The 18,804-nt window shown below is 45.8% G+C and overlaps 1 protein-coding gene across 1 annotated transcript in view; it reads right to left on the bottom strand.

The window, feature by feature from the left end:
* The window catches only part of Prune1 (prune exopolyphosphatase 1), a 34,954-nt gene extending 16,405 nt beyond the window's left edge, over nucleotides 1-18,549 (bottom strand). The window contains exons 1-2 of the mRNA XM_028789705.1: nucleotides 18,262-18,549; nucleotides 498-590 (exon numbers count right to left, since the gene is read on the bottom strand). Coding sequence (XP_028645538.1) covers nucleotides 498-590; nucleotides 18,262-18,300 — 132 coding nt within the window. The 5' untranslated portion in view covers nucleotides 18,301-18,549. The remainder of the gene's footprint in view (nucleotides 1-497; nucleotides 591-18,261) is intronic.
* Nucleotides 18,550-18,804: the final 255 nt, after the last annotated feature.

The raw sequence follows: 18,804 nt of genomic DNA, 5'->3' as shown, positions 1-18,804 counted from the left end.
TCTTCATGCTTACACACCAAAGCCTTTATTGACTGAGCTAGCCCAAACACTCTCCAACTTTTATTTTTTTACTGAATTATTCACCTTATTTTATATTGACTATTTGGTCTGTGTGTCATATGTACAGGTATGCTTGGTGCCTCTGGAGGTCAAAAGAAGGCACCTTGATCCCCTGGAGCTGGAATAGTAAATGGTTAACTACCATGTAGGTTCTGGGGAATTGAACCCTGGTCCTCTTAGTCATCTCTCCAGCCTCCCTCCTTCTCCACACCCCCGACCCCCGGTTTGTTAATGAAACAGAATGGCCCATATCCTCTTGCCTCCTGCTTCCACCAACATCAATCTGTCTGTCAATGAAACAGAGTGGTCTTTATCCCACTTCCAAGGGCTTACACAAATGAGTCTTCACTTCAGTTTAGCCAAGACTAAATATTGGTAAGTGGCTAAGCCTTGAATCTAAATCTTTTCCCTCTAAAGGACTATTTCTTGATACTCACCTTTGTTAGGTAGAAGGCCAGGGCAAGAGCAGACACCATGGAGTCTAAGTCGCAGGCTTCATTTCCCAGCACAACATGTACAGGCCTGGACTCCTGGATGGGAAGGAGAAACTGATAACCATCTCTGCATTTCTGTTACCTCACTCAGGTGGGGTATCACATCTATCTTCTCACCGAACCTCAGAGGATACAAGACTGACAGGGATCGGCAGAGAGGGCCCAGGTTTTAAAGCTAGGCCTTTAGCAGTTATATACATCCAGTCAGCAGAAAGATGCATTTTCCTCCTACTACCATGAGTCCTTGCATGCTAACTCTCAGAACACTACACCATTATCAGATTGCTCATGCGACTTCAGGCCTCACTGTAGGAAGAATCACAATGCTCTGAAAATGGACAGTTAAGCCGTGCCCTCAAGGACTCCAGGACTAAGCTGCCACTCATCACCCCTATTTTCAAACTAGAAGAAGAATTTTTACATTCCTAAGCTACAAATAAGCGAAGAGGCTTTGCAAATAAAGGTAAAAAGTAAAATCTACCACCAGCAAGAAGGTTCAGTGGATAAGGGTGTCTGCCATCAACCAGGCCTGATGGCCTGAGTTTGGTCCCTGGGAAAGTTGTTCTCCAGACTCTACGCCATGTGGTCCAGGACCTGAACTTACAGGCACCTTCACCCACACTCATTACTTTGTATGCCACACTAAGAAAGTAAACACATAACCCACAGCAAAAGGGTTGCTGCTGCTGAAACTTTTCTGGACTTTTGGTTTGGCTTGGCTTTACAGAAGTTCTCACTCTGTAGCCCTGGCTGGCCATGAATCCATGCCCCAGCCCCTTAGATGCTGGGATTACACACATGAGCTAGCCTGGGTTGTACACTTATTTCAATGAATTTGTGTGTGCATGCAAGTGTGTGCCTGTGTGAGCAAGGCACAGTCCCAACCTCAGATGTTGGTCCTCTCCTTACTTCTTTTTGGGGGAGTGTCACTACAGCATGCCCACAAGTTTCCAGGGATTCTGTCAGTTCAGGTCCTGGACCACATGGCGTAGAGTCTGGAGAACAACTTTCCCAGGGACCAAACTCAGGCCATCTTGCTTTGCTGTAGGTGCAATAAGATTACAGATGCATGTTGTAGCAGCTGGCTTTACATGGGTTCTGGGGAATTGAACTTCTGTCCTCACACTCTTATGCTAAGTACTTTATTCATTTAGCCATTGTGCTGGTTAGTTTTATATCAATTTGACACAAGTTATAGTCTTTGGAGAGAGGGCACCTCAATTAAGAAAATGCCTCCAGGGGTTGGAGAGATGGCTCGGCGACGGTTAAGAGCACCAACTGCTCTTCCAGAGGTCCTGAGTTCAATTCCCAGCAACCACATGGTGGGTCACAACCATCTGTAATGGGATCCGATGCCCATTTCTGGCGTGTCTAAAGACAGTGACAGTGTACTCATATACATAAAATAAATAAATAAATCTTAAAAAAAAAAAGGAAAGAAAGAAAATGCCTCCATAGGTCTGGCTCGCCTGCAGGCAAGTCTGTAGGGCACTGTCTTAATTGGTGGTTGATTTGGGAGAGTCCAGCCCATTGGCAGACTGGTGGTCCTAGGTTCTATAAGAAAGCAGACTAAGCAAGCCATGAGGAACAAGCCGGTAAGCAGCATCCCTCGATGGGTTCTGTATCAGCCCCTGCCTCCAAATGTCTACCCTGTTTGAGTTCCTGTTCTGACTTCCATCAATAATGAACAGTGATGAGGCAGCAGAGGCCAAATAAACCTTTCTCTGCCCAGGCTGCTTTGGTCCATGTTTCCTCTCAGCAGCAGTAACCCCAAGACAGTCATCTCCGAAGCCAGAACTTTTGGTGTTTTGTTTCCTTTTGAGACGGGATCTCGCCATGAACTCATAATGATCTACCTGCTTCTGTCCCCCTTCCTCCAGTGCTGGAATTAAAGGTGTGTGGCACCACAGCTAGCACAGAATTTTTAAAAGTCTAGCTGATAACAAGCACTCTGCTATTGAGGGACGTACCTCACCCTTGAGGTAGGGGTTTGCTAAATAATCCAAATGATCCTTGACTCTTTGCTCTTCCTATTTCAACCTTGCTAGCACTAGGGTTAGCGTCGTGTGCCGTCATGTCTGGTTTATGTGTTGCTGGTGAGTGAACCCTGGGCTGTACATGCTAGGCAAGCCCTCTATCAGCTGAGCGATGCCTCCAGTCCTTAAGACAGCCTATTAAAAAACAAAAAAATGGGAGCTAGGCATGGTGGCACATGCCTTTCATTCTAGCACTTGGGAGACAGAGGCAGACCTGCCAGTTTTGGGGCAGCCTGATCTACATTTCAAGTTCTAGGCAGCCAAGGCTCACAGCAAAATGCTACCTCAAAAAAATATAATGCTGCAACCCCCAACCCCACCATCTATTCTGTGTGTGCATAGAGAACAGAGGATGGCTTGAGGGTGTAAGTTCTCTCCTTCCACCATGTGGATTCTGGCATCAGATCCAGGTTATCAGGCTTGAATGAGACAAAGCAAGACTGTGCAAGGTTCCTTCGTTCCAACACTGTTATTCTGAGCTGGCTAGCCTGCGCTGAGGGGCTGTCCAACACGTTACAGAACATGTGACAGGATCTCTGGCCTCTACCCAGTCGATGCAGATAGCACTGCAGTTATAACAACCATAAGCCATCTCCACACTTGATAAATGGCCCCAGCTGAAGACTACTGGGTTACATGAAGGAGGCAGCAAGATAGAGAGCCACTGTGGCTCCTCATCAGGGAAATCTGATAGGCATAGAGTTTAGTAACTAGGAAAAGGGTCAGAAGACTAAGACATAGGAAGGGGCCATTCATTATCAAGTAATGCAAAATTCAGGGGAAACCTACAGTCATTGTCCTTATTTATGTAACCTTCCCTCTACCAGAACAGTTTAGACTTCTAGGGGTATACTCTGACATAGGCAACTTTGTTCTTTTTTTAAGATTTATTTATTTCACGTGTATGGGTGTTTTGTCTGATTATGTATATGCACCCTGTGCATGCCTGGTGCCTGCAGAGACCATGAGCAGGCATGCAACTGGAGTTACAGATGGGCGTGAGCTTCCAGGGGGGTGCTGCAAGACAAACCCAGGTCCTCTACAAGAGCAGCCAGTGTCCTAAACCTGAGCCGTCTCTCCAGCCCTTCACCTGCAGCTACTAAACAGCCTGATGCTTCTGTTCTGTGGTGCTGGGAACTGAACGTAGTGACTCGTGCATGCTAGGCAACATTGAGCTATAAGCTATATTCCCAAGATAGGCTTTTTTTTTTTAAAAGATTTATTTTATGTATGTGAGTACACTGTCACTGTCCTCAGACACACCAGAAGACAGCATCCCACTGCTGTGGTTGTGAGCCACCATGTGGTTGCTGGGAATTGAACTCAGGACCTCTGGAAGAACAGTCGGTGCTCTTAACCACTAAGCCATCTCACCAGCCCCAAGATAGGCTTCTTTTCCCAATCATTCTCTTCCTCATTTCTTATTTGTACCACAAAAAGATTATTTGCCAGGCATCTGGGGGCAAAGGGCTCCTAAAGGATATTTGCTCTCAAGACCTGCCCATGCCCATTTCTCAGGCCCATTTCAAGAGTATGGAACCCTTGAGCTAGAGAAATACCTTAGCAGTGAAGGCGCTTGCTGCCAAGCCTAAAGACCTGAGTTCAAACCTCATATGCTGGAAAGAGAATCAATTCTGTCTCCTACAAATTATCCTCTGACCTCAACATGTGTGTCACGACAAATATGTACAGAATAATTAATTGATTACTTCCTAAAGAGCACAGACCCCTTGTCAGGTATGGTGGTTCATGCCTGTAACCCCAGTACTGATAAAGGAGGCTAAAGATGGAGCCTCATGAGGCTGAGGCCAGTCTGGATTACAGAGTTACAGGCCTGCCTGCACTGTATAGAGAACCCTGTTCTAGAAGGATGAAGTATAAGGTGACATGGGGTGCACGCCTGCAACCCCACTCCACACAGGGGGTGGGGGCAAAAGGACCAGAAGCCTCCATTGCACTGTATATTTGAAGCTAGCATGTGCTATGTGAGGATCTTCCCTCAAAAAGCTGAAGAAACAAGCAACAACACACATCAGGGCTAGAGACGTAGCTCAGGTAACAGAGTGCTTGCCTTCCACATAAGAAGTCCTGGTCCCCTAACACAACACTAAGTGAGCCTGGGGTGGCAGCACATGCCTACTGACCCAGATATGAGTGTGGAAGAGGACCAGAAGTTCAGCTGCAAAGCAATTTCAAGGCCAGCCTAGGCTACATGAGACCCTGTGTCTTATATTAAGGAGCCGGGTGGTGGTGGCAGACACTTTAATCCCAGCACTCAGGAGGCAGAGGCAGGCTGATGTCTGTGAGTTTAAAGCCAGCCTGATCTACAAAGCAAGTACTAGTATAGCCAGGGCTACAGAGAAACCTTGTCTCAAAAAACAAAACAAACAAAAGAACAACAAAACCCACAAACAAACAAACAAACAAACAGAAAACAGCTGGGTGTAGCAGCACATGACTTCAATCCCAGCACTTGAGAGGCAGAGGCTAGCAGATTTTTGAGTTCAAAGACAGACTGGTGTACAGGTGAGACTCTCTCCAAGGAGAAAAACAAAACAACAACAACCCAGGTGTGCGAGATAAAAATGTCTGAATGATAGATCTGCCAACTAGCCTGATTTGAGGGTTGTGCACTGTGTCTGTATACAGTGTGAACTCAGAAATATCAAAAAGCACCACAGGGGATGGGAGGAGGCTAGTCTTTTTTCAACGATTTTAAAAAATCATTTTTGGAGATTTTTATTTTCTGCATTTGGATGTTTTGTTTGCATGTATGTCTAGGCACCACTTGTGTGCACTGCCCACAGAGACCAGAGAGGGAGTTGTATCTCTTGGAACTGGAGTTACAGACTGTTGTTAGCCACCATGAGTGCTGGTAAATGAACCAGGGTCCTCTGGAAGAGTAGCTGGTATTCTTAACCACTGAGCCATCTCTCCAGCCTCAATTTCTTTTATTTCTTTTTTGTAATGTTTTTGTTTCTTAAGACGGAGTCTTGATTCTCAGAATCATCCTGCCTTAGCCTCCCCAATGCTGGAACTGCATTCGCAGACCACCACACTTGGTAACTGGAGACTCTTTTGCAAAGCAATAAGAGAAGTCTACATCCAAGACCCCAGTCACGTGACATAACATCTTTGACTACTCCTGAGACTAGAGAAGGCTCCTGTCTCCCAGACACCAAGGATCATCCAAGATGGCTGTGGACCAAACTGACAGGAAAACCCAAGAGAGGTGACTCAGAGATAACCGACTCCCTGAAGCCAGAAGGGTTGTAAACACTGAAGGCCATGTGTCCCAGCTGAAGGGAAGTGGAAGAGAACCAGAGAAAGGTTGAGCCAGGAGTGCGAGGAAGGTCTTGGAGAGCCTTTCCAAATCCCAGTAACAGTGCAGCTGAATCATGGCCAGTCAGATCCCCAATGTGGAGGAAAAGGACCAAAGCCATCTCACAGCGTGAAAGGAAGAGAAGTGGTCTCCAATTGTAAGATGAGCAGCAAACTCTAGTGCTCAGGCAAGGCCAGCAGCAGATGGCAGAAATGCTTTGTCATTGGTGGCAGTTCTGGATCTGGGCAGACCAAAGACATGCAGCCTTCCCACCCCTCTCCAGCACCACCCTCTGTTGCCTAGGCCTGTCTGGATTAGGTGCTCCCAAACCATGGTATGTGTGTGTGTCCTGGATTAGGCACCCTCAAACCATGGTGTGTGTGCCCTGTGAGGGCCTTTGCACTATTCACTGTCAGGAAGCAGCAGAACACCATTTGGACAATCACAGACTAGGACTGAGTCCAACACTGCTCCTTACTTGATATGAGGTGCTCAGTGGGCAAAGGCTGCCAGTCTTGACACCCGAGTTCAGTCTCTAAGACCAACATGGTGGGAAGAGTTGGGAATCTTGGCAAGCTGTTCTCTGACCTTTACAGATGTGCTTACTGCTGCATGCTCCCTACCCCACCCCCACAAAATGTATAAATGTTATGAATTTTTATTTTATGGGCTAAAGAGATGGCTCATGTATTGTTCTCCAGCTACAGGGGATCCTATGTTATCTTCTGCTTCTGGGGACATCTGTATTCACATGTGTTAGTATTCTATCTAAACTCCACCTCCACAGTTACCTGGCAACACCCAGGTATGCTCCTCCCCACAGTTACCTGGCAACAGCTAGGTAGGCGTGCCCACTATATAAGGAGCTGCTTGCCTTCTCTATCTCTTGCTCTCTTGCCTCTAGCTTCTCTCTGCCCCTTCTCTTCTCCCCCCTTCCCTTCCCCCTCTCTCCACGTGGTCATGGCTGGCTTCCACGTCTCTCCTCTCTCCTCTTTCTCTGACATCTTCTCTCATTTCTCTCCCCCCACCTTTGCCCTTTGCCCCTGAATAAACCCCCTGCCTCCTGGAACCCTTTGGTCTGGTGTTGTCTGTTCTAAGCTGCACACCAAAGTCTAACATTGGTGCATTGGCCAGGAACAAAGACTTTGGGAACCCTGAGACCCCTGTGGCCACCACCTGCCGCAGCAGGCTGCTGTGACTGTGCAGGACCGACGCCACATGGCCTGCCCTGCAACCCCACCGCCACTGCTGCCAGTGCTATACCATGTGGACTCCATCCGCTGCTACCTGCCATCACCGACCGTGTGAATTTCCACTGCTGCTGCAGACCAACTCCATCCCACCTTTGTGAGGCTCATGAAACTTCCACCACGTGAGCTGTGCTGCTGCGGCCCCCACGTGATGCTCTGTCATGTGGGCTAGGCAGCCAGACAGGTCTACACAGACCTCACAGTTCCATCTTTCTTGATACCAGACTGCACAAACCCAAAAACACACACCAGCATATTAGTTGGTAAAGAGCTTCCAATTGACAGGAGGGACTCTGGACACCCAGATAGGGCCTGGCCAGCCTTCCCTGGGCTAAGGGGTTGGCTTTTCATTGCCCCAGTCCATATGATTGGCCTCCAGCTGATCTATGACTTAGGACATTGGCTGTTGGGTGATTTCCCCCCTCGAAAGTAGTTCCCAACTCCCCCCAAGGTCTCGAAGCTGCCGGAAATCCTAGTACCAGGTAGGCTACTTTCTGGTGGGCTCCAGAAGCCCCGCCGAGGCCCCTAGATATTCTCGTGACAACCTGATTTTTTAGCTTTTAGCCTGATTTTTTGTTGCCAGCTTTTCTTTTGGGATGCCGACTGATAGCTTGGTAACACCCACATCACCCAATGGGTACCACATTGTCTTTGACTGTACCCACAGACACCCCACGGGGTTGTCTACTGAAAAACCTCAAATCTCTAAAATTAACACCTGATTTGAGGCCTTCCGAATTGACAGACCTCTGCAATAAGGTCTGGATTCGATACCCTCTAGATAATGGACTAAAGTAGCCACTTAATGGCACACTAGACCCAACTATTTTAAGGGGTCTTAACACATACTGCCAGCAGTCTAGTAAACGGAAACAAATCCCCTATGTTCAAGCATTTATCTACCTTCGTTATATTCCTTCCATGTGTTTGTTCTGCCTGTTCCCCACCCCAGGTTCTCTTAGCCATGAAACATGCTCAACCCCACACCTCTTTCTAATTTTTCTTTTTATTTATTTATTTTATTTTATTTTATTTTTATTTTTATTTTTATTTTTTTCGAGACAGGGTTTCTCTGTATATCTCTGGCTGTCCTGGAACTCACTCTGTAGACCAGGCTGGCCTTGAACTCAGAAATCCGCCTGCCTCTGCCTCCCAAGTGCTGGGATTAAAGGCGTGCGCCACCACCGCCCAGCTAGTTTTTCTTTTTTAATTAAACCAAAACGAGGGAATTGCTGAGATTCTAGTGGACATCTGCAAGTTTACATCAGACCAGCTAGACTTGCTTCCCCACGTGCACAACCACCCGCACAAAGGGCTTGGCTACCTGAGCATGCGAGGGAGGTGTTCCCTCTCCCTCTCTGCCCGGGACCTGTAAAGTGAGTGTTAGCAGTGCCTTCCACTACAAAAACAACTAACATGAACGTTGCTGTGATATGGGACACACTTGCTTTTCCTTGCCCACTGCAAACTCTAGCCCCCAGAGACACTGGGCAGCAACTTCTGGCCGCTAGCAGGAAGTTGCACCCTGCTGCCGCTGCTGCCCAATCTCCCACCAGCCATGTGATCCAGCTTTCTTATTCTGGTTCTAGCCAAATGTTTCTTTGCTAATACAAAAATGTGCTTTTCTCTATCTACACAACCCTCCAAAGTTACTTAAGATAGGATAGGAAAGGCTTTGTCTTAATAGATTTTTACTACTGCTATTAAATTCTATTCAGCTATAACTAATCCTTATGGCTCTCAATCTTGTCAGAAGTCTGCTAATAGTATATGTAAGTTTATGGCCAACAGAATTCCCAAAGGCTCTAACAGTTGACCCAAGATGGTTTTAGAAGACTTGGACACCAGACACCTAGAAGATACAGTCTGGATTGTATGTCATTATATAGTCACTAACAAATGCAGTGGGATAACTGGATGCTCCGAGTCAAATGACTTAGCTAAGTCAAACCAAGGTAAGTCATTTCTCATGTCATGCATATCCATTCCACAGAAAAGCCCTACATCTTCTGTGCTTGGAAGCCAAACTGACTTCACCCAAGAGACTATGGAAACCATGGGAACTGTTGGCTGTGGACTCTGTCATTTTTTAAAATAATATATAACTGGTAGATTATTGTTTACTCTTTCTCAGACTTCTGACTACATTGACAGCTAAGCTTTCACAGATATTATCTGTTACCTCATTACCTAAACTCAGTTGCCATCAATTAACTGCTTCATATTTTCTCTTCTTGCTATGCCACTGTCCTAATACTATCTGAGTTACTATAATCTTGCCTAACTCTAATAAAACATTCCACTATACGATCCAACAAAGGCTCATCTTAAAGACTGCTTGTGTTGTTAACTCATGCTGTTATCTCTTTTGTAAACTTATAAGCTACAGGAAACCCACTCAGATCTACCTCTCATGGACCAAATAGATGCCATCCAGATCTTGTCAAGTCCAGGCACATCCAGAACAGCTCCAGAGAAGAAACCCCCAGATGCTCCATCTCCTGTCACACACACAGCTGCTTCTACTGGACCTGTTCCTTCTGGCCTATCCTCAGATGGCTTGCTCCATAGACTCTGGACAGCAGGAAACAGCCAATTCTCCTAAGACCGGACAAACATCCTCCATACCCATTCTTCTAGGTTCCCCCTAAAGACATCATCGCCCCCAATGCCAGCAGGAAGTAGCCAGATATTGCGACAATCCTATTCCTGCTTCGCGGTCACCTCTTTCTAATTTTTCTCTTTTTAACGGGGGAATGTTAGTATTCTGTTGAAGACCCCCACTCAGGGGAGACCCTCACTCAAGTCTCGGGATGTCACGACCATCTAATAACTCGCAAGACACTGAAACTGGATGCAAACCGCAAAAGACTTTATTTCTGGATTTCGGGGTATCAGTCAACTGAGGCCGAAGCTCACAAAGGGAGCGTCGACCCCGAGGCTCGGGAGCGAGGGGTATTTAAAGGAGAAAACCACAAACCAGGGGGGTGAAGGGGGGAGCCAGGAGTTGACAGTAGTTAGTCATAAACCAGGGTGGGAGAGTGGGAAACATCCTGTACACATTTTTCTCAGGAATGTGACCTTAATCTAGCCCATTGTGGTCAGTCATTTCCCGGAGTACCTTGACCAACCTGTATTTGTGGTTCTGCTATTCTTTGTAGTAAGTCAGTCCCTGGAACAGCCTAGCTGACTTGCTTTCTGGCTCTTTAACTCAGGCCTATGAATTTACTAACTTTAATTCAGATGGGGGTCCTGATCTTTTTCTATAATTTTTGCCTCCTTACATTGTCTAAACTCCACCTCCACAGTTATCTGGCACCAGGTAGGCCTGCCCACTATAAAAGGGGCTGTTTGCCTTCTCCTCTCTCTCTTGCCTCTAGCTTCTCCCTGTCCCCTATCCTCTTTCCCCTTCCCTTCTCCTTCTCTCCATGTGGTCATGGCTGGCCTCCACTTCTCTCCTCTTTCTCTGCCATCTTCCCCCATTTCTCTCCCCCACCCCCACCTTTGCCCTGAATAAGCCTCTCCCCCTTGGAACTGTTTGGTCTGGTGTTGTCTGTTCTAAGCTCCACACTGAAGTCTAACATGCATATTCCCACACATAGATACATATGTATACATATAAGTAAAAAAATTTTTTTTGAGACAGGGTTTCTCTGTGTAGTCCTGGCTGTCCTGGAACTCACTCTGTCGACCAGGCTGGCCATGAACTCACAAAGATCCTCCTCTCTCTGCTTTGGAGTGCTGAGAATAAAGGCTTGTGCCATTATGCCCAGGTAAATTTTTTTTTATGAGAATAAATTGGGCATATTAGTGCATACCTTTAATCCCAATACTCGGGCTGCTGAGGCAGGAGGACTGCAGCAACTCTGAGGCCAGTCTAGACTACACAATGAGTTCCAAGCCCACCTGGACTACTGTGAGACCATGGCCCAAAAAAGCAAGAAGAGGATGACGCTAACTTGTTTCATGTCACGCATGATTAAAAGAGACATCACCAAAGAGCCTCTTCTGTAAGGGAAGCACCTCTCCCTCTTCTTCCTCTGCTCCTCCCCACCCACACTGGTGCTACCCTCCAGAAAGCTCCCTTCTCTGTGAAGCCATCCTTGGTGCCAGGAGGAGATCCTCTCCCCCTTTAGCTTCCTGCAGTTCTTCTCAGGAAAGATGATTCCCTAAGGGGCTCCATTCTCTTCCATACATGTGTGCCCTTAATTCCTAACACAGCGTAGGGTCCAGATTGGAAGAGCACATTTCATGACTATACTCCAGAAAGTGGAGACTCCTGTGGGCGTGGCTGCCCCACAGGAGACAAGTCCTTCTCAGTTAGGAAAAATATGTAACTCTCACCTCCAACCCACCTCTCTACCAGCTGAACACACAGCCAAACAGTGTCTGTTTTCTAACCAGGGGAGGAGTTCAGGGAAAATACAGCTAAACTTAGCAGCAGGAGAAACCTGAGCTGCCAAGGGAAGAAACTGAATCTGAGAGCCATGAGAAACATTCTTTTTTTAAGACAGGATTTAGCTATGCTGACCTGGCTGGCCTTGAACTCACAAAGATCTGGATGCTTCTGCTTGGGATCAAAGGCATGTGCCACCAAACCTACCTACTGTCACTTCACCGTAGCTGGCCTTGAACTCCTGGTAATTTTCCTGCTTCTACCTCCCAAGTGCTAGGATTACAGCATGTGCCACCATGCTTAGTTTGTTGTTGTTTATAGATAGTCTATCTATGTAGCCATGGCTGCCCTAGAATTTGATATGTAGACCAGGTTGGCCTTTAATTTAGAGATCTTCCAGCTAGTACTAAAGGTGTGAGCCACCATATCCAGCCAAAAAGCTTTCTGGAAGGAAGGAAGGAAGGAAGGAAAGAAGGAAAGAAGGAAGGAAGAAAGGGACTGGTTATGGCTCCTTGGGTAAAGGTGTATGCTCTCTAGCCTGACTGAGTTCAATCACTGGGACCCACATGGTAGAGCATTAACTCTTGAAAACTATTCTCTGACCGCCACACTTGCACTGTGGCATATGAGTGTATGCACACATAATAAATTAATGTAATATAAACACAAATCTAAAGGAGGGAGGCTAGAGAAATATTGAGTGGTTAAGAATACTTGTCACTGGGCAGTAGTGGTGCATGCCTTTAATCCCAGCACTTGGGAGGCTGAGGCAGGTGGATTTCTGAGTTTGAGGCCAGCCTGGTCTACCGAGTGAGTTCCAGGACAGCCAGGGCTACACAGAGAAACCGTGTCTCGAAAAACCAAAAAAAAAAACCAAAAAAACAAAAAAACAACCCCCCAAAAAACAAAAAAGGGGGGGGGGCCTGGAGAGATGGCTTAGCGGTTAAGAACACTGACTTCTCTTCCAGAGGTCCTGAGTTCAATTCCCAGCAACCACACGGTGGCTCACAACCATCTCGAATGGGATCTGATGTTCTCTTCTGGTATGTCTTAAGAAGAGTGAGTGTAGGGCTGGAGAGATGGCTCAGTGGTTAAGAGCACTGACTGCACTTCCAGAGGTCCTGAGTTCAAATCCCAGCAACCACATGGTGGCTCACAACCATCTGTAATGAGATCTGATGCCCTCTTCTGGTGTGTCTGAAGACAGCTACAGTGTATTCATATATAATAAATAAATAGATCTTTAAAAAAAAAAAAAAAAAAAAAAAAAAAAAAAAAAAAAAAAAAAGAAGAGTGAGTGTACTCATACACATAAAATAAATAAATCTTGGGGCTGGTGAGATGGCTCAGTGGTTAAGAGCACTGACTGCTCTTCCAGAGGTCATGAGTTCAAATCCCAGCAACCACATGGTGGCTAACAACCATCTGTAATGATATATGATGCCCTCTTGTGGAGTGTCTGAAGACAGCTACAGTGTACTTACATATAATAAATAAAATAAAAATTAAAAAAAAATCTTTAAAAACAAAAACAAAAACAAAAAACACAATGAAACCCAGTCTTGAAAAGCATCAAAACAAAACCAGCACTTGTTCTTGCAGAAGACCCCAGTTTCCCAACACCTACAGAGTAGCTCACAACTATCCCATAACATCTGCTTCAGAGGATCTGACATCTTCTAACCTCTGAGGGCATCAGGCATGCATGTGCTGTCCATACATATATACAAGAAAAACACTCATACACATAAAAAAAATAAACCTAAAAAACCTGTTTTTAGAGGAGAAGGTGGGCCATTAGCTGAAATAATATATCCTGAAGTGTCTTATTTGTTTGTTTGATGGCCAGGATGGCAGACAGGAAGAGGGCTTAGGGCAAACAAACAAACAAACAAACAAAAAAAACAAAAACAAAAAAACAAAAAACAAAAAAACTCAAAAAACAAAACTACTTCCCTCCTGAGGATGACTATGGTGAATAGTTATTCTACATGATACTAACGGAAAAAACCCCAGGCCTCTGATGAAAGGACAAGCCAGTATTCACTCCTGATTGCAGTGTCACGCTGAGAGGTGTACCTTTGTTCCTAGTTCAGCCTGAAATATAGCCCCACCCATAAGAGTTTTTCCTACTGAAGTACAAGATGAGTCACTAGGAATCTGAGCTCATTTAAAACAAAAACAAACAGAAAACAGGCTTTCCTTTTCCCTCTTTTCCTGCTTATTTTTGTTTTTTATTTCGAGAGAAGGATTCACGCCTAGCTCCTTCCTGTTTTTTGTTTTCTAAGACAGGGATTTTCTGGCTGTCCTGGAACTCATTCTATAGACCTCATCTCAAATTTAAGAGATGCACCTGCCTCTACCTGGGATTGAGTGATGGGATTAAAGGCATGAGCCAACAGTGCCAGGCCCTTTCTGATTTTTTGTTTGTTTGTTTGTTTGTTTTTAAAATACAGCCCAGGCTGTCTAGGAACCTGTTCTGTAGCCCAGGTTGCCCCTTAACTTGGGATCTTCCCAACCCAACCTCAGCCACAGCTATGTAGAATTCCTTTCAGTAGAACACGCTATTGTCATGCAGCAAAGACTACAGAAAAATCTTTTGGTGTCACATGCTAAAAATAAGGAGAACTAGCTACAATCCGCTGTCTATGTCCTGTGCAAAAGCCAAGCATTCATGACTCCCACAGACGTCATTTAAAGGTGTGTCTGTCTGGATCTGGCTTCTCTTTACAAAGTCACATGTGAGGGTAATCTGGCTGAGACATCCATCATCTTATTGATCATCAAGATAGATTCTGCTGATCCACCCTGCTTGGCCAGGGTCCAATTTTCTCCTTCACTGCCCCACCTACATTTCTCCTGAAGATGCACTAGCCCTGAAGAGGACAACCAAGACTGAACTTTGGTCAGGGTATATACATCTCCATACTCCTCTGCTGGAAGCTCCAAACAAGCTCTTGTTTGCTTGAAACAGGGTCTCTCCATGTAGCCCTTGACAGCCTGAAATTTGCTATGTAGACTAGGCTGAGATTAGGCTCTGTCTAAACAAGAAACATTAACAGGAGGCTGGAGAGAGAGCTCAGCAGTTGCTAGCACCCACATGATTGGGTCACAACAGCTTGTAATTCCAGCTCCAGGGAACTTAATAAAACCCCTCTGAACTCTGAGTGTGCATGTGGCAGATACCCACAGATACACAAACACACACGCACACACACAAATTTCTTTTTAAAAAGGAAATATTAACAGATTCTGGGGGAACTGGATGGAAAGGAATAAAAACAGGTCTTTATCTTTTACACTTCATATCTGTTTTATGCTTCAATGTTTTCCTTATATATTTCTATAATTAAAAAGAATTAAAATCACTGGGCAGTGGTGGCGCATGCCTTTAATCCCAGCACTTGGGAGGCAGAGGCAGGTGGATTTCTGAGTTTGAGGCCAGCCTGGTCTACAGAGTGAGTTCCAGGACAGCACGGGCTATAAAGAGAAACCCTGTCTCAAAAAAACAAAAATAAAAAAAATAATAATAAAAAAGAATTAAAATTACTGGCATCCTCCAGCATATACTACTACTGGCCTCTCAACTAACATTTTTAGAGTCAATGTTCAACTTACTCCCTGCCCTAGTCCGGCTGTCTGAGAAGATTCTAAGACTCAGTCACCTTCAGGAGGGAGCACACAGGTTCACAAAGGAACTAGATTTTGCTCCTTAAAGGAGGAGTGTGGAGAAGGACGGGAATAGGGTAATGCTGGACAAGTCAAATCTACTGCCAAACTTCCTAATACAGTAGACACACTGTTATCTGTGGGAATGGGTGTGTAGGGCAAATACAGGAAAGAAGATTCCTGCTTTTGGGTGAGTTTTCAGATCCAAGAGCTTCTCACTAGACAGTGGAAATAGTTACCCGATTCTGGAAGAAACTCAACAGGATAGCACTTAGAATAACGCTCTACATTAAAGGTAGGAGACACGGCAGTTAAAAGTGCTTGCTGCTCTTCCAGAGGCCAGAAATTCTGTTCCCAAGACCCAAGTCAGGTGGCTCACAACTGCCTGTACCTCAAGATCCAGGCATCCTCTTCTGGTCTCCTTGGACACATGCATGTACAGACATATACATACAGCCAGATAGACAGGAGCGCCATGGAGTTGTAGGAACTGAACTCAGGACCTCTGGAAGACCAGCCAGTTCTCTGAACCAATGAGCCATCTCTCCAGCCCCCAGAGTTGTTCTTTTTTTAAAAGACTGATCTTTGAAGATTATGGAAAAAAATTTTTTTAATTTTAAATTATTTGTGTATGTACATGTAAGTACAGATGCCTTCAGAGATTAGAGATTCCACATATCTCTGGAGCTGAAATTATGGAAGGTTGTGAGCAATCCAGTATAGGTGCTAAAAACAGAATGTGGTCCTTTGCATGAATAGTAAACCCTTTTAATGGATGAGCCATCTTTTTAGCCTCTAAATATGTGTGTGTGTGTGTGTGTGTGTGTGTGTGTGTGTGTGTGTGAAGATGAAAAACCCATTGTTTTGTGAAGACAGAAAGAGTGGGAGAGACGAACAGGATGAGACAGTTCAGCAGAAACAGGCATTTGTTATCAACCATAACAACCTAAATTTGGTTGCTGGGAGGCCAGGCTTGTTGGGAGGGAACATGGTGAAAGTCTCCTCTGACTTCCACGTGTGTCTACGGCAGAGGTGTGGCTCCCAACACTGCACAAAACAAATAAGTTTAACAATTTGTTTAGGGTTAGAGAAATGTCTCAGTGCTTAGTAACTCAGACCGATCTTACAAAGGACTTAGCACCCACATCTGCTGACTCACAACCACCTGCAACTCCAGGTCCAGGGGATCCAACAGTCCTCTTCTGCAGTCTATGGGCAGTGCACTTAAATGTACAAATGCCTACACACGTAAAACAAAAAAAGAAAACATATCTTCAAGGGTTTTTTATCTCAGCACTTGGCAGGCAGAGGCAGGTGGATCTCTGCGTTTGAGAATGGTTTGATCTACACAATTCCAAGCCAGCCATGGCTACTATATAGTGAGATTCTGTCTCATATAAATAAAATAAAATAAAATAAAATAAAATAAAATAAAATAAAATAAAATAAAATAAAATAAAATAAAATAGAAGATGGTCAAGCTGGGCATGGCAGGAGACTCCTATAATCCCAATACCCAGGAAGTAGAAGCAGGACTAGAAGTTCAAGCTCAACCTCGGTTACATTGGGACTTCAAGGCCAGCCTGGGCTATCTATATAAGACCATCTCAAAAACAAACTAAAAAGTAAAATACGCAGACCTCAGGCAAAGTGTGCTGGCACACAACTCTTAACTAGGCTAGCATCAGGTGGGTGGAGACAGGAGAAGCCCACAAGAAAAGAGTAACCAATGAGAACTGGTTCAAATTGCCTTATGTATTAAAACAACTTCCCCCAAATATGGTGGTTCTTTTTCCTCAGGGGGGTTATGAAGAGGGGGCCTCACCATGGCACCCAGGTCTTCCCCAACCTCAGTATGTACCCCAGGCTGCACTTTAGCTAATAATCCTTTTGCCTCGACCTACCCAGGGCTAAGATTACAGAGTAGCAGCACCATTCCTGGCCTGATATTTTTCAAAAGGAAATTTTTAGTGTAGCTGCATCAAGTTGAACCTCACCCTAAATTCAAATTGAGAATATTCATTTATCCACCAAACTGAATCTACAGCAGAATTAGGTGACTTTCAGGGTTTGTTAAAGAACAGTCTATTGCCCAGAGGACTGTTTTGTTCTATTTGTTGTTGTTGTTGAGGGCTTTTTGTTTTTTTTCCAGCCCAGAGCTGGCCTGAACTGGTGAACCCTCAGCTTCCTCCCAAGTGTTGGAACTAGAGGCATGTGGCTACCACACTAAGTTATTTTAAAGGAAGACATCTGTCTGTTTCTTCAGGGGCAGAGAAACTCATAGTATGGGGCCAGGTGACTTAGTGCCTCTAATGGGAATAGCGACCTAATGCCACACAGCCTGTCAACACAGCTGGGTGAGTCCAGCTGGCTCAGGAAGCACCAAAAATAAGCTACAAAGAATTCAGGGCTGTGCTTATGGTTTAGATTCCAAACGCACTTTGTGTTTATCCCTTATCAAGGAGGCAGTATTTTTACGTGCGTGTGTGTTCGCACGCGCGCACGCGTCCACTAAGACTGAAGGAGAACACTGGAAGCAAAGGAATGTAAGTTGTGGGTCAACATATGTACCTGATGCATTATTCTGTATATTTGGCATAAAAGCAAAGATTTAAAGTAAACACCACGACCACCTCTACCTAGGGAAAAAAAAAGGCAAACCGCCATTCAGAGGCAATAAAGACGTGCACCCAGGTGCCCTCCGCTCCCAGAGGTTCACCTGGAGGACAGTGGGCTGAAGCTCGGCTCGCGGGAGGGAAACTGAGAGGGGCGGGGAGGAAGGGACAGACACACCTCGCCGGGCGAGGCTGGCGGCCGCCGCACAGGTCCTGCTGAAGGACCCGATTCAAGTGAACGAAGAGACTCCTTTCTCCGGGCTCTCCCGCTCATGGGCGAAGGGTTTAGTCCTCCAGCTTCCCCGCGTCCACCTCTGTGATCCCTCCACACCGACCGTCCGGGCTCCCCAGATCCCACACCTTCGTCCTTCCCAGACCCCACGCTGCATTCCTTTCAGTCACGGACTGGGACCCGTTACCTGCAAAGCGGCTCGACAGTCCTGCAGGTAGTCCTCCATGGTAAAGCCAGAGGTGTGCCGTTTCCCCTCAGCGAGGAGAGGTAACCCGGCCGAATGTACCCCGCCCCAGACCCAGGGTCTAGAGCCGAGAGTCAGGGGGCGGGACTCGAACCCGCCACTAGAGGGTTCGGCCTCCGAACCCCAGGAGGAAGTGCGTAATCCGGCACTCCAGTGTTACCCCGCCCCCAGCGGCAGAGGCTGGGTTCTGAGCCCAGAGACTCATGGGAGGTCAAGGAGGAGCGTATCGCGGTGCCTCCTGGGAAATGTAGTCCAGGGGCTCGTGTTTTCCCCAAAGTGAGCGGTTTTCGGAGGGCTATGACATGCAAATTGTGTTTGTGTCACAATAACTCGCCTTTATGGCCTCTGAACTTGCAGATAGGACTAAATATAGTACCTTTCTATATATTACATCGAACATCTGTTTGAGATTATTGTAAATTAATCTCTCACTTTAAAAAAAATACAAATTCTTGCTATGTAGCCCAAGCTAGTCTTGAATTTGTA

The sequence above is a fragment of the Grammomys surdaster genome, unplaced genomic scaffold (assembly GCF_004785775.1).
Source record: "Grammomys surdaster isolate TR1022 unplaced genomic scaffold, NIH_TR_1.0 125849, whole genome shotgun sequence".
NCBI lineage: Eukaryota > Metazoa > Chordata > Mammalia > Rodentia > Muridae > Grammomys > Grammomys surdaster.
This window is presented reverse-complemented; position numbering and strand designations above follow the sequence as displayed.